At 43.8% G+C, this 14572-nt stretch overlaps 1 protein-coding gene across 1 annotated transcript in view; it reads left to right on the top strand.

The window, feature by feature from the left end:
* Positions 1-14572, top strand: part of LOC145998324 (polycystin-1-like protein 1) — a 395827-nt gene that overhangs the window by 260494 nt on the left and 120761 nt on the right. The window contains exon 6 of the mRNA XM_083134729.1: positions 6411-6699. Within this exon, the coding sequence (XP_082990855.1) occupies positions 6411-6699 (289 nt within the window). The remainder of the gene's footprint in view (positions 1-6410; positions 6700-14572) is intronic.

The following is a 14572-nucleotide window of genomic DNA, read 5'->3' as shown; positions in this document are numbered from 1 at the left end:
CAACGAGTCGACTTGCGTCTCTACCCGGGTTCTTGGTCTTCAAGGCGCTCTGCGCTTACAAGGTACCTGGGCATTCATCAAGACCCGGGCGCCTGCAAAACCTGCTGGAAGGAAACAGCCCTCCGGCAACGTGTCGCTCCAGGTGTTTCATCACCACGTGGACGGCTGCAGCCAGTGTTGCCTACTTACGTAGCTACTAAATCCTACGAAGTCCTAGGAGGAGCTTCTTCTCCAAGGAGAATTTATATACTTAGCGATTTCAGTTCAGCGTAAGCAGTTTTTATCTTATTGCCAGGAAATGCACGCAATATTACAGTTTCATTTATCTAAATGAATGATCGAGCAAACAAAAATCTCCTCACTGAAAACTAATTGTTTTTCATTGCATGGTGCCTTAACCAGGCACGCAGTGGCGCAACCAGAGGGGGCAGGGTGCATTGCTCACAACCTTGGACGGAAATTGTCTAGCGGAGGGGTCAGGGTGGGGGTCAAACATTAAAGTACAAGTCTCATCAAGTTCAATGCCGTAGCAAAGGGGTAGCGGGAGTCGGCCCTGAGCGCCGAACGATCTAAGTGAGAAAAGTTTTAAAACAGAGAATGCTATGGCGGCCCGTGATATTATTTGCTATTAATGTTGGTTTGTTACGAGTTGGATGAATTAATTATGTAATACGTCGCTCCATGTGAAAAGAAAATATTGTACATGGAAATTTTACATGCCATATGTATGTACATTCGGAATGCATTTATCATGCACTTTCTTTCTTTCAAAAATAGTTTGTGTGCTTGTTTTCCATTATTAGCTAACGTGAAATTGACGTGTTGAAAAAAAAATATTTCTAATCCTCTGTTTCAACACAAATGCGTGAGAACCGATTTCTACCCCCTTTTTGCGTGATTTATGAGGATAATAATGCCTTTCATGCTACTTTATTACTATTATTGCGATTGTTGTTGTTGTTACGTTTATCCAAGTACTTGCCCCTCCCCCCCCAAAACGAGGGTAACGGCAATGCCCCTGGCTGGCTACGGCGCTGGTGTTCGCAGTAGAACAGTGTGTTGTTTGACTCGCGACTTCAGCGTCGAACGTGACATATTTCAGTCCTGCCCTATATCACTATATATACGTATATTGGTTATTTACGACATATACTTATGGATCCTGTGCCACGGAAAACCTATTTCAATGTGTGTGTGTGTGTGGGGGGGGGGGGTAGCAACATTCGTAAATCTCATTTCATTGGTGATGTGGCTTACGAAGCTTCGAGTTCCCTTTTTTAAGTAGTGCAAATCTATTGCAGTTGGCAACACTGCAGAACGGTGTGGGCCCGGTGCAGTTTCTACTCGAAGCAACTACGTCATGCAGAGGGAGGGGTCTGCAGTTGATGGAAAGAACGAACTAAGACCTACTAGGTATCGTAAGACTGCGGGTACCCGGCGGGTCTACAATGCCTGCCAGGAACGATCTGGGCAGGTGGCCAGACAAGCTGCTCAAGCGAGGGTGTTGCGCAGGTTGCATGGCATTTCAGGAGCGATGTCTCGCGAACGGGTCTGCTCCAGGTCTTGTGCAGGCCTCTGGGTCCCGTGGCTGGAGGTTCACGAATGGTTCCGAACTTTTCCGAACGCCAGACTGCACCTCACACTGTAAGTCCCGATTCCATTATCAGATTCTCACCCTTTCCTACAGTGACTTCTGCATGTCTGGCAAAACTGAAAATACCCTCCCCACACTTCCTCCCCGTTCCCCCCGAACCTCAACCCGCACTCTTCTCAGCTCCCAACTGTACTTCATGTTTGAATAGATTAATCGGGACCTGTAATTCAGAGGAGAATCAGAGTCCGTGTACAATGTTCCTCAGAGATCATGTGGTCATCGTTAACCACTAAGCTATCGGGGAGGCCCTTTATTAAATAGAACACTGGCATGTGAACTTGCTCTTTCCCCGAATTTTTGTACACCGTTGTCCAACACTTTTCGCAAATGACTTATTCAAATTTCCTTGTTGGTATTAGCTTCTCCGATGGAAAGTGACCTATTCTAGAACCTTCCGAGATGCATTGTCGCTGAACAAAACAAATGAAGGTCACTGGAAGAGTCCAAACCTATTGCGAGGGGTTAGATCAGTTTCAAGACAAACTTTTAAGTAAATGGCAGTTTTATAGACAAAAGTTTGGGGTCTCTAGCGAGGGAATCACCCGGTACCTCACTCGGTGGTATCGTGTAAATGCATAGTGCATAATGTAAAGGAAATCTGTGTCCAATGTCGCGGCAGGAACAGAGTATTGACACCAGACTGACTTACCGGAACAGATTTTCGGTGCGTTCCGGCCCACTCGTAAGCCCTGCTTATCAGCATATTATGTAAGCTATTTACACAGCATTTATCAAACATAAGTATTTATGACGAAACAGTTTTTATATTAAAATTCGAAAAATGTTCAGTTTCTGTTTTAAAAATCTGGTCACCTTAAGGAACAAAGTGCGAGAAACTAATTCTGTTAGTTGCAGTTCGCAGGAATAAACTGCCCAACGCCGTTGATGACAAGTACAAGGTGAAGATGTAGAAGGGGGGACAAAAACGAAAGTAGTAGTTTGACGTAGGTGTAGCGTTACCTCGATGTTGTGTGCCCTGTTCGCCGACCTTCTCAAATTTCGTTTGAGGCTGGAATTAATGAGGTGCAAATAGGCTCTCCGGGCTCTGCTAACGATATTTTCCAAAGCACGATGGTGGCGCTGCCTTGCCTACATAGTAATGGCGTTCAGCTTTCCTCTCCGTCGACCTCCGAACAAAATAAACGACCTGTAATAGACTCGCATCCTGTTTTCTCCACTCTGATGACGCAGGTCTGAACTCACTGTTAGTTGACGCTAACGAACATAGGGTTCATTTCACACATGCGTGTGCACCTTTCAAGATTAATCTATATAACTACTGATTTTTGGGGGAACTCTTAATACTTTAACCCACTTGCTTCAAGTTCAGTGCCCTTTAAAATGTAGAAAACTACATGTTGCATGCCCGTCATTTTGAAAACTGGCCGCCATCTTGAAATGCAATGGCAATTTTTGTGGGCCTCGCCCTTAAATGGCTCATATTATTGTATATAGAACAATGCCATACAAAACCTTCAAGTACGCAAGTCGAAATCGCACAGTTCCTAGAAAAGCATACACATAGCTGAATGTAACATTAAAAAGGAGATTGTAAGTTTCTTAGTGTGAGGAATACACCAGTACACCTCTTTTCTTATTTTTGTTTTCTCGCTGGAGTCCCCTAAAGAATAGTAATTTGCTGTATATGCATTGTACACATAAACTATGCAACAAGTATCTATATCTCTCTGAACCACCCTATAGCTTTGATGTTTACACTTCAACGCTTTTTTTCCATGTATACGGTGTTTCGACTCGTGTTTGTCTCTCTGGCATTCTCACGGTTTGTTCCGTGTCTATTTGGCATTTCGACGCTTTTTTCCGTGTCTTGTTTGACATTCCGACTCTTTGTTCCGTGTGCATTTGGCATTTCGACTCTTTGTTCCGTGTGTATTTGGCATTTGGACACTTTGTTCCGTGTGTATTTGGCATTTGGACACTTTGTTCCGTGTCTATTTGGCATTTGGACACTTTGTTCCGTGTCTATTTGGCATTTCGACTCTTTCTGTGCTTTATTCTGTCTTATTTGGCATTTCGACGCGTTCTATCTCTTGGGTATTTCGAATGTGTTCTTCATTTCCAGTATTTTTCAACCTCAGTCATGACTTTGATGTGTCTCTGTCTTCTTAGTTTGTTTGGCCCAAGGCAACCAGGTTTTGCAGACGAAACCGAAAGAAGACTACTGCCAAGAGACCTCATCCCTTCGTAGTGCTGTAACAAATGGCGTGTCCGCGGATGATGCCCTCAACAAAGATGACGTCATCTGAACCGGCCGTCAAATAGGTTCTCTCTGTCGCACGGTTTTTCGGGCAGGGAATGGCGCTCGTTGAAGGAGTTATGGATGCACTAAAACTCCAGTAAAGCCTCGCGGAAGAAACTTGGGCCACTCTCGTGGTCTCCTGCCGCCGTTGCATCCAACCAAGGTCCGGGGCGAGTGGGGGTTGTATGTAGATTTACGGGTCGGCGTTTATCGTTACCGTTAGGCGGTTTGTCAACGACTACAATCAATTCACTTGTCTTGCCAAACTGAGAACGTTTTGTACTTTCCTACTTTCTGCTGACTTGCGTGCTTACCACTAAGGTGGTTATATGGCTACGGCGAAGACTCACGTACCTTATGGCTCTATTTCGTCTTGAATATGTCTCGGTAAAGCGGCTCTGTATTCCAAGCAATTTAGAATTGCGCTCAGAGCAGTGTTCGTCAAACGTATTGTAATGAAGAGGCCCGGAAAATGACTTTTTCTTCAGTCTCTCTAAGTAAGTAGTCACCGCAATAAAAATGGGACCATGATCCTGAAATGCTCGCTTCCCAGCATGGCGTGGGGTGTTGCCTAACTCTACGGCGTTCAGCGAGCTTCAGTAGCAAGTGTTCTATAGGAACTTTCTCTTGTGTTAATTTTCTCTTTCCCATCTTTTCCTATTCTACCTCTCACCCTCTCCTTTCTCTCTATCCATATTTCCATATCATTTCTTCCATATTTCCCTATCATTTCTCTCCGCCTTTCCCTATTCTCTTCTCCTACTCTCTCCCTCCCATCTCCGTTCCCTTTTCTCTCAACTCCCCCATTTGTCCCTTTTCTCCCTCTCTCTCTCTCTGTGTCCCTTTTCTCTCTCTCTGTCCCTTTTCTCTCTCTCTCTGTCCCTTTTCTCTCTGTCCCTTTTCTCTCTCTCTCTCTCTCTCTCTGTCCCTTTTCTCAATCTCTGTCCCTTTTCTTTCTCTCTGTCCCTTTTCTCTCTCTCTCTGTCCCTTTTCTCTCTCTGTCCCTTTTTCTCTGTCCCTTTTTCTCTCTCTCTCTCTGTCCCTTTTTTCTCTCTCTCTGTCCCTTTTCTCTCTCTCTCTCTCTCTCTCTCTCTCTCTGTAACTTTTTCTCTCTCTCTCTGTAACTTTTTCTCTCTCTCTCTCTGTCCCTTCTCTCTCACTCTCTGTAACTTTTCTCTCTCTGTTCCTTTTCTCTCTCTCTGTCCCTTTTCTCTCTCTCTCTCTCTCTGTCCCTTTTCTCTCTCTCTGTCCCTTTTCTCTCTGTCCCTTTTTGCTCTCTCTCTGTCCCTTTTTTTCTCTCTCTCTGTCCCTTTTTTTCTCTCTCTCTCTGTCCCTTTTCTCTCTCTCTCTGTCCCTTTTCTCTCTCTCTCCCTCTCCCTCTGTCCCTTTTCTCTCTCTCTCTCTCTCTGTCCCTTTTCTCTCTCTCTCTGGCCATTTTCTCTCTCTCTCTCTCTGTCCCCTCTCTCTCTCTGGCCATTTTCTCTCTCTCTCTCTCTGGCCCTTTTCTCTCTCTCTCTGTCCCTTTTTTTCTCTCTCTCTCTCTCTGTCCCTTTTTTCTCTCTCTGTCCCTTTTTTCTCTCTCTCTGTCCCTTTTCTCTCTCTCTCTCTCTGTCCCTTTTCTCTCTCTCTCTCTCTGTAACTTTTTCTCTCTCTCTGTATCCCTTCTCTCTCACTCTCTCTGTAACTTTTCTCTCTCTGTCCCTTTTCTCTCTCTGTCCCTTTTCTCTCTCTCTCTCTGCCCCTTTTCTCTCTCTCTCTCTCTCTGTCCCTTTTCTCTCTCTCTCTCTCTCTGTCCCTTTTCTCTCTCTGTCCCTTTTCTCTCTCTCTCTCTCTGTCCCTTTTCTCTCTCTCTCTCTCTGTCCCTTTTCTCTCTCTCTCTCTCTGTCCCTTTTCTCTCTCTCTGGCCCTTTTCTCTCTCTCTCTGGCCCTTTTCTCTCTCTCTGGCCCTTTTCTCTCTCTCTCTGGCCCTTTTCTCTCTCTCTCTCTCTCTCTCTCTCTCTCTCTGTCCCTTTTCTCTCTCTCTCTCTCTCTGTCCCTTTTCTCTCTCTCTGTCCCTTTTCTCTCTCTCTCTCTGTCCCTCTTCTCTCTCTCTCTGTCCCTCTTCTCCCTCTCTCTCTGTCCCTCTTCTCCCTCTCTCTCTGTCCCTCTTCTCCCTCTCTCTCTGTCCCTCTTCTCCCTCTCTCTCTGTCCCTCTTCTCCCTCTCTCTGTCCTTTTACTCCCTCGGTTCCTTCCCTCTCTCCCTTCTCTTCCCCACCCTCTCTCTCTCTCTCGCACATATATATTTTTTTCTCATTCTTTTTTCCCTCAGCTACTTCGTATTCAGCAGGCACATCTTGGGGGAAAAAAACAAACAAGAGAAAAAGATTCTCGTCCTAGATACAGAACATCTGGTTGGCTCCCTCCTCCTCCACACGTAGTAGTAGTTGTGTTGTTGTTTATGCGTAAACCTCGCATCACCGCGCACGTCGTCACGCTTTGTTTTCTTCCTCCCGCAGGCTGTTGCCCAACTTTGGCCCTGCACGGCGCTTCGGTCGCTGCCTTCGCCAACGTCTCCTTGGACGCCGGGCAGCCTGTCAAGTTCACCTGGGATTTCGGTGATGGATCGGGCGGTCGCTACACTCGAGTGTCAACCCGCGGTCGGCGGAGCAACGCAACGCACTCTTACGGCACCGCGGGGAACTACGAGGTCCAGGTTGAGATTGCAACTCCTTGGGGAGAGGTGGTGCGGTCAAAAGCACTCCGGAGAATTCACGTGGTGGAGGCAATACAAGGCATCTCTCTCAGGTGAGTACCGCAATCTTCTTGTGTTGTTGCTGTGTATGTGACAGGCCTTTGCTTGCTTGCGTATTATTGCTTCCGTAAGGTTTTTGTCCCATTTCTCACTTCCATTGTCTCTCTTCCTCTCTCTCTCATCTCTTGTCCCTCTTTTTCATATCTCATCTGTCCCATTTTCTCTCTTCCATTTCTGTCCCATCTCGATCCCCTTTTCCTCTTCCATCTGTCCCTTTTTTCTCTACCATTCACACCCTTTTTCTCTCCCATCTTTCCTCCCTCACCTGCCCTCTTTTGTCTCTCCTATTTCTGTCTTCTCTTCTTTCTCTCCCCATCTCGTACCTTTTTCCTCCCCCATTCACACCCTTTTTCTCTCCCATCCTGTCCTTTTTCCTTTCCTATCCGTCCTCTCTCTCTCTCTCTCTCTCCAATCTGTCCTTTTTTTCTCTCGCTCTCTCTCTCTCTCTCTCTCTCCAATCTGTCCCTTTCTCTCTCTCTCTCTCTCTCTCTCTCTCCAATCTGTCCCTTTTTCTCTCGCTCTCCCTCTCCAATCTGTCCCTTTTTTCTCTCGCTCTCTCTCTCCAATCTGTCCCTTTTTTCTCTCGCTCTCTCTCTCCAATCTGTCCCTTTTTTCTCTCGCTCTCTCTCTCTCCAATCTGTCCCTTTTCTCTCTCTCTCTCTCTCTCTCTCTCTCTCTCTCTCTCTCTCTCTCTCTCTCTCTCTCTCTCTCTCTCTCTCTCCAATCTGTCCCTTTTTCTCTCTCTCTCTCTCTCTCCAATCTGTCCCTTTTTTCTCTCTCTCTCTCCAATCTGTCCCTTTTTTTTCTCTCTCTCTCTCTCCAATCTGTCCCTTTTTCTCTCGCTCTCTCTCTCTCTCTCTCTCTCTCTCTCTCTCTCTCTCTCTCTCTCTCTCTCTCTCTCTCTCTCTCTCTCTCTCTCTCTCTCTCCAATCTGTCCCTTTTTTCTCTCGCTCTCTCTCTCCAATCTGTCCCTTTTTTCTCTCGCTCTCTCTCTCCAATCTGTCCCTTTTTTTCTCTCGCTCTCTCTCTCTCTCTCTCTCCAATCTGTCCCTTTTTTTCTCTCGCTCTCTCTCTCTCTCTCTCTCCAATCTGTCCCTTTTTTCTCTCGCTCTCTCTCTCCAATCTGTCCCTTTTTTCTCTCGCGCGCTCTCTCTCTCTCTCTCCAATCTGTCCCTTTTTTCTCTCGGCTCTCTCTCTCTCTCTCCAATCTGTCCCTTTTTTCTCTCGCTCTCTCTCTCTCTCCAATCTGTCCCTTTTTTCTCTCGCGCTCTCTCTCCAATCTGTCCCTTTTCTCTCTCGCTCTCTCTCTCCAATCTGTCCCTTTTTCTCTCGCTCTCTCTCTCCAATCTGTCCCTTTTTTCTCTCGCTCTCTCTCTCCAATCTGTCCCTTTTTTCTCTCGCTCTCTCTCTCCAATCTGTCCCTTTTTTCTCTCGCTCTCTCTCTCCAATCTGTCCCTTTTTTCTCGCTCTCTCTCTCCAATCTGTCCCTTTTTTTCTCGCTCTCTCTCTCCAATCTGTCCCTTTTTTCTCTCTCTCTCTCTCTCTCTCCAATCTGTCCCTTTTTTCTCTCTCTCTCTCTCTCTCTCCAATCTGTCCCTTTTTTCTCTCTCTCTCCAATCTGTCTCTTTTTTTTCTCTCTCTCTCTCTCTCTCTCTCTCTCTCTCTCTCTCTCTCTAATCTGTCCCTTTTTTCTCGCTCTCTCTCTCCAATCTGTCCCTTTTTTCTCGCTCTCTCTCCAATCTGTCCCTTTTTTCTCGCTCTCCAATCTGTCCCTTTTTTTTTCTCTCTCCAATCTGTCCCTTTTTTCTCTCCCTCTCCAATCTGTCCCTTTTTTTCTCTCTCCAATCTGTCCCTTTTTTCTCTCTCTCTCCAATCTGTCCCTTTTTTCTCTCTGTCTCCAATCTGTCCCTTTTTTCTCTCCCTCTCCAATCTGTCCCTTTTTTTCTCTCCCTCTCCAATCTGTCCCTTTTTTTCTCTCTCTCCAATCTGTCCCTTTTTTTCTCTCTCTCCAATCTGTCCCTTTTCTCTCTCTCTCTCTCTCTCTCTCTCTCTCTCTCTCTCTCTCTCTCTCTCTCTCTCTCTCTCTCTCTCTCTCTCTCCAATCTGTCCCTTTTCTCTCTCTCACTTTTTTTGTCTCTCCGATCTCAACAGCATAAAATTTTATCAGGATATGGACAGAAAATTTATCCGTAACCAGCATGTTTATTTCCGAACGCGTGCACCATTGACATTACAGTTGAATGCGTCCCCCTCAAGGGTAGTGATCAGTTGTATCTGTGATGCTTCTTCCATGTGCAAATGACATTGTGATCTCTCTCTCTTCTACGCAACCAGTTAGTCTCCATGACAATTAAATTCCTTATCACCGATTGATTCCGACCCAGTGGATAAACAGCGGTCGTTCAAAGGGGGATTCTCCCTGATTGGAACAGATTGCGAGGGAGCGTTATTCAAGCGACAGGTGTCCGAGAGATTAATGGCTATACAAGGTGCTTTCCGATGCTCATCGGATTGCATTGTCTATCGCTGTACCGCAGCATATCTGCTGCCTGGGTGTCCCTCACAGACTTGTTTCTTTGCCCCAGCATGTACGAGGTGCATCAGATTAAACGGGAGAGTTTTTCCAGCCGTATTGTGCAATGTTTGAGTGCAGTGAAAATAATAGGGTACTACTTCGATCTCGTGAAAACACCTATAACTCATTTATTTCGTCTTTTTTAACATTCCTACTTACGTATTTTGCATTGCGGAACATTCTTTAGGGTGGAATTATGATTTTCTCACGAAAATAATACCGGATAACCCCACAAACAATTCACGGATAGCCCCACAAACCATTCACGGTAAGGTTAGGTTATGTTCCGTTAGGTTAGGCAAACATAGTTAAAAATTCATTTTTCTAGGGAAAAAAAGATGAATTCCCGCTAAAAAAGATTACACGATGAAAGAAAATATTTTTGTTGTTTTGTGGGGAGGGAAGGGAGGAGAGGCAGAGAGAGAGAGAGAGAGAGAGAGAGAGAGACGAAGAGACATATGAAGAGGGAGAAGAACAAACGGAGAGACATAGAAAAAGACGGAGACGTAAAGAGAGAATGAGAGGGGAGAGACTTCAGTGACGCTTTTTGTAACGTGACAACAGAATTTAATTCGTGGAATCGCCTGTGAATGGAACGTAGGCTTCGTTGCACGCTAAATTTAGAACACCCACTCACTGTTCGTTGTAATTCATCATTTCTGTTTGCACTTGGTTTTGTTCAATTTTTTTTTTATTCCTTGTAATATAAATATGTGAAGACTTACATTACGTACCAGAGACACAAATAAAACACGTGTAACAGATCCTGTTCGCATAACAAATGTGGTGAAATAGCCAGCATTAAGGGAATCCTCAGAGGGGGATCAGGGGGCACCTCCCACGAGATAATCTTGGGAGAACTTCATGTAATTCGAATGGTGAAATTATAACACGAGGGGTGTCTTGGAACACAGCATCGTGTAAAAGTACAGAAAAAACTAAGAACTGTTCATGAACAAAGTGATGTTTATGGAAAGGGAGCAAATCGGATTCAGTTTCTATTTAAGAATGGACTCAAGTGTGAATTTTACAACAACGCCGCTGTATTTTCAATTCAATTTTAATTTTATGATTTGCAAGATATAAGGTTTTATCATTTAGGGGTAAGAAATGAAATTTTGCTCTGTGGTTCCCCCTCCAGTGCTCGATGTGAAAATTCCTAGCACTCAGATTTCGCAACTGATTTTTTTTTTTTTATATAAATACGTAGATTGATTTGTTTTATTTTACTTCGCTTCTTGTGCCAATTTTGGCTAATTTCCGAACATGGGGATGAGCGATGACTGATGAAATTGATGAATGGACGCTTACAAACATCCATGCCCAGGCCAGGATTCGATGTGCTAACCACTCCGCCACGGGGGTTCAACTAAATAGTGTCTTCGGCGAAAGGGGAATTCCCGTTTCGCCGAATATTTCGGAGGAAGGTACTTTACCCCGGGTGGGAGAATTGATGTGTTTGTCGCCCGAGACAAATCCTGCGGGCGACACCGGGCGGAATCACCCTGAAATCGGAATCACCCTGAAATCGATCCTGTACTCCCTCGAACAGCAGTTCGACGCCTGTCGACAAAAAAAAATTAAGACTAAGCGTGGACGGTGTCGACACGTGCTGACCAGTTCAGCGAAACGTTAATTACGAAGCTCGCCCCCTCCCCCAATGGGCCCATTTAACGTACCTGATCTTGGCGTGGCGGTTTTCCGTGTCCGTTTATGGGGGAATTAAGGTTGCGTGTGTATCCGCCAGGCAGCGCTGTTTCACGCAACGTGGATGTCGATCCTGACTGTCAGACCGAAACAGCCGTAAATTCGAAGAGTAAAAAGAAAGAAAGGGCATCCGCCCGATCAGGGGAAGAGTAGGTGGCGTTCTAATAGACTTTTTTTTTACTTTGCCAACTTCCGCTCGCTGTGGGGATCGTATCACCTGATTTTTATCTCAAGTTAAACTTGTTCTTCGTGTTAAGATCTGTCTGTATAGCTTCAGAGAAAGTATATTTCACCTTATAAGAGTGCTTGGAATTCTTAGTTGCCAGTTTTAGACCATGCTTGTAAGAGAGTGAGGGTCAGTTGACGTTTTCTGATGACGTCACTGGCTGTAAGGTGAAGTTATCAACGAAAACAGCATTTCTGCCACTTGTGACTAATCGCAAAGGTGAGGTACCACTCCGCCGCGGCATGGAGAATTGTGCAGCAGTGTTGCCTTACACAGAATATGTGTGTCATTATACGAACAACCAATGACAAATTTTATTGGACTTCACCGATGGTGTAGTGGTAACGTCGTCTCCTTGTAATTAAGGGATCCCTGATTTTATTCCCCGTGGAGGCACAATGGTTCAGATCCCACTTTAAACTGTTTCGATTAGCCTCTCTGTACATAAAGTGGACTTAAATAGCAACCATTCCAATAATTATTTTATTTTATCGTCCTTGGGGAGAATTCTACTCGACGTGTGATAATCCAGCACCCCCCCCCCTCCGGTGGAGTAATTTGTACAAGGCGTTGCAACACCAGGCGTGAGTATCCCCGAATCAATTTGTTCATATCCGTCTTGGTCGCGATTAGCCAAAAGTTACAGAAAAGCAGAACAAAAAATCAAGTTCACTACAGCAGTTTTTCTTAACATTTCGTGCATTTGAACGTGTTATTCCCTGCAGAACAACTTACTCTCTGGGAACAAAGTTAACAATTTGTGTAAATAGAAAACGAAGAGTATCTTTCAACTAGTACCCTGCCATAGACACGCAGTCTTGAATAATACCCCATAGGGAATTGTGAATCGATCTGACTGTGAAGTCATCACAGTTAGAAGCAGTCATTATCCTCACTTTATCTTGCCCTTGTGCACATCCATGTAACATGTTCCGTTTAATGAGCTGAAGGTATATACGTTACGATATTTTAATGTTTATTGTAGTCCTAAAGCTTTGCCGCAAAGGCTTAAAGCTTTAGTTATTGGGCACAGATAAAGTTAACTTGAATGCCCCACGTTGAATAAGCTTGTATCGTAAGTGGAAAACTTGAACATCAATATGTACACAGGAGGTGGCAGTCAATGGAAGATATTAATCTGGACGTCATCACGTAGCGCACTTTGGGAAGAAACAGCATGAAGGAAAGCGTATGAGAAGCTTCCTTACAGCGAGAAAAATGGCAATATTTTGTACGTACGCATTCCTCATATGATCTTGTATCACTTTGACAAAGACCCTACGCAAAATGCTTACCCGGCATGTTTTCAACCCGGATGTTTGTCGGAAATATGGCGGCGGGCGTGATTTCGTGCATTGAATTGTGGGGGAAGTTCGCTGAATATAATAATCCATTCGCAATATTCACGCTGGAAGACAATTGGTCACCAAGTTGCTTTGTGAAACTAGTTTTGTCATTCTATATACTGTTGTAATGACCCGTTTCGAAATTGAAGTCAAACGCCGAATAAAACGTTCCAGCGGTTTGAGAGCTTTGAATTATTTTCGCAAAATAACTTTCCGTTGGAAATTGAAAGAACCGCGAAACGTTAAATTCAAATGGGAATATATGTTCGATCTATTTCTCAAAAACCAAAACCAAATCCTAATTACTCCGTGTGGTCTTTGGTTAGTGATTTTTACATATTTGTAGTCGCTTGGAAATTAGCGAGGTAATTTCACGGAAACGCATGTGTGCCACTATGCTCTTTCCAGTATTACAATCAGCAGAGGGTAGTGAAAAAAATCTCATTTCGTGGTTACTTCGTAATTGGAATGATTGGGTGACCAGTGACCACTACATCCTCGTTGCTTGGCAACGGAATCGATCAAAATTAAAAAGAAGAATTGAACGGGGATGTTATTTATGGAAACAATTAACAATGTAAATTCTCTTGCGCATTTGTATATTGTTAATTAATAATTATGAATTGTTCTAATCAGGAAACTGATTCAGATGTAAATGCATATCATATGATGATGGAATCAATCTCAATTTGTATTATGCGTGCGAATTGTGGTATGGAATCTTGCAAAATTCTATTTTAGTTTTCCGTATCTTTACATAAAACTGCTTTTAGCACATACTTTAGTTGTTTTTGCATAAAATTTCCATAACCTCAAACATTCCATATTTATTATTACTACATTTTCCCTTCTTGTATCAAGTACAAAAGGTTTTCAGTTCGTCTGTATTTTGTTGGTTCTGCACTCTGATTATTCTAAGCCTTGACAATAAACATGCGTCTGTTATTCTAACATTCTTGTTAATACGAGAGAATATAAGCTCAAGATCTCCATTGCAAATTTTAAATATACTCCCGTTACTTCATGCGATGTTGTACACAGTTTCAGTCAATACGAGAGGATTCACTTAAAGAGAACGAAAGGAAATTCTTCAGCTACCAGCCCGTTTGCAGCAGCGCGCACTGCTTTGATCCGCCCACTCGCTTTCTCCCCTACTCTACTGTCATGCATGCACGGCCTTGCTACACAGATTCCCGATGCAGAGTATGTGTCGTAAAGTAACTGTTGATTACGTTAATTCGTTGCAAAACAGTAACTTACAGTTACAGCTATAGCTTAGTAAGTGCGCAATACACGTAGACGAAGATTTACAATATACGGCACATCACAGAACTTGCAAAAGGGAGCTGATGGGACTACAGTCCCTCCCGAAATTTAGAAAAAAATCAAAATTTTCAAATTAAAGCAGCAGAGAACTCGGGAAAAACTAAAGTGGTAACAGACCTTCCTTCCCCCCCCCCCCGCGATTACAATTTTTGTCTTTGAACAACTTTTAATCGGTAGTGTATGTTGGATTTTTTGCACCGATATCGGCCGTTATTTTTCCGGCATTTTTCGGGGCCCGCAAGAATGCACCGCGGTATATTCAAATAAGTCAAATTATGCTGGAAATTATGCAAAATTCCAACTATCCCTTAATTTTGCACCAATATTGTGTCGAAAAACTGTGTTTTGTGATTACATAAGAAGTATTTTAATATTTTGATGTAATTCTTGCATGCTTTAAAGCAAAACTGTAATAAATTGATGCATATAATTGGAAGAAGTTGCTTCTACAATCATATTAGTTAATATTTTGAACAATTTTTAATTATTACAATTTTCAAGCATTGGTATAATCGGCAAGAGTATCGGCTGAAAGTGGTATCAACTCAGCCTGAATAATTATGAAATATTTCATATATTCCGCCCCCACGAATGAATTTATCCTTTACAATTCCAGCCCCCACCCAAATAAAACCCTCCGTAGTAATCTCAGGTACCAGTGAGACTGGCAAATTCATGCGGAAACA

The sequence above is a fragment of the Lepisma saccharinum genome, chromosome 14, assembly GCF_977018435.1.
Source record: "Lepisma saccharinum chromosome 14, izLepSacc3.1, whole genome shotgun sequence".
In the NCBI taxonomy this organism is placed as follows: domain Eukaryota; kingdom Metazoa; phylum Arthropoda; class Insecta; order Zygentoma; family Lepismatidae; genus Lepisma; species Lepisma saccharinum.
This window is presented reverse-complemented; position numbering and strand designations above follow the sequence as displayed.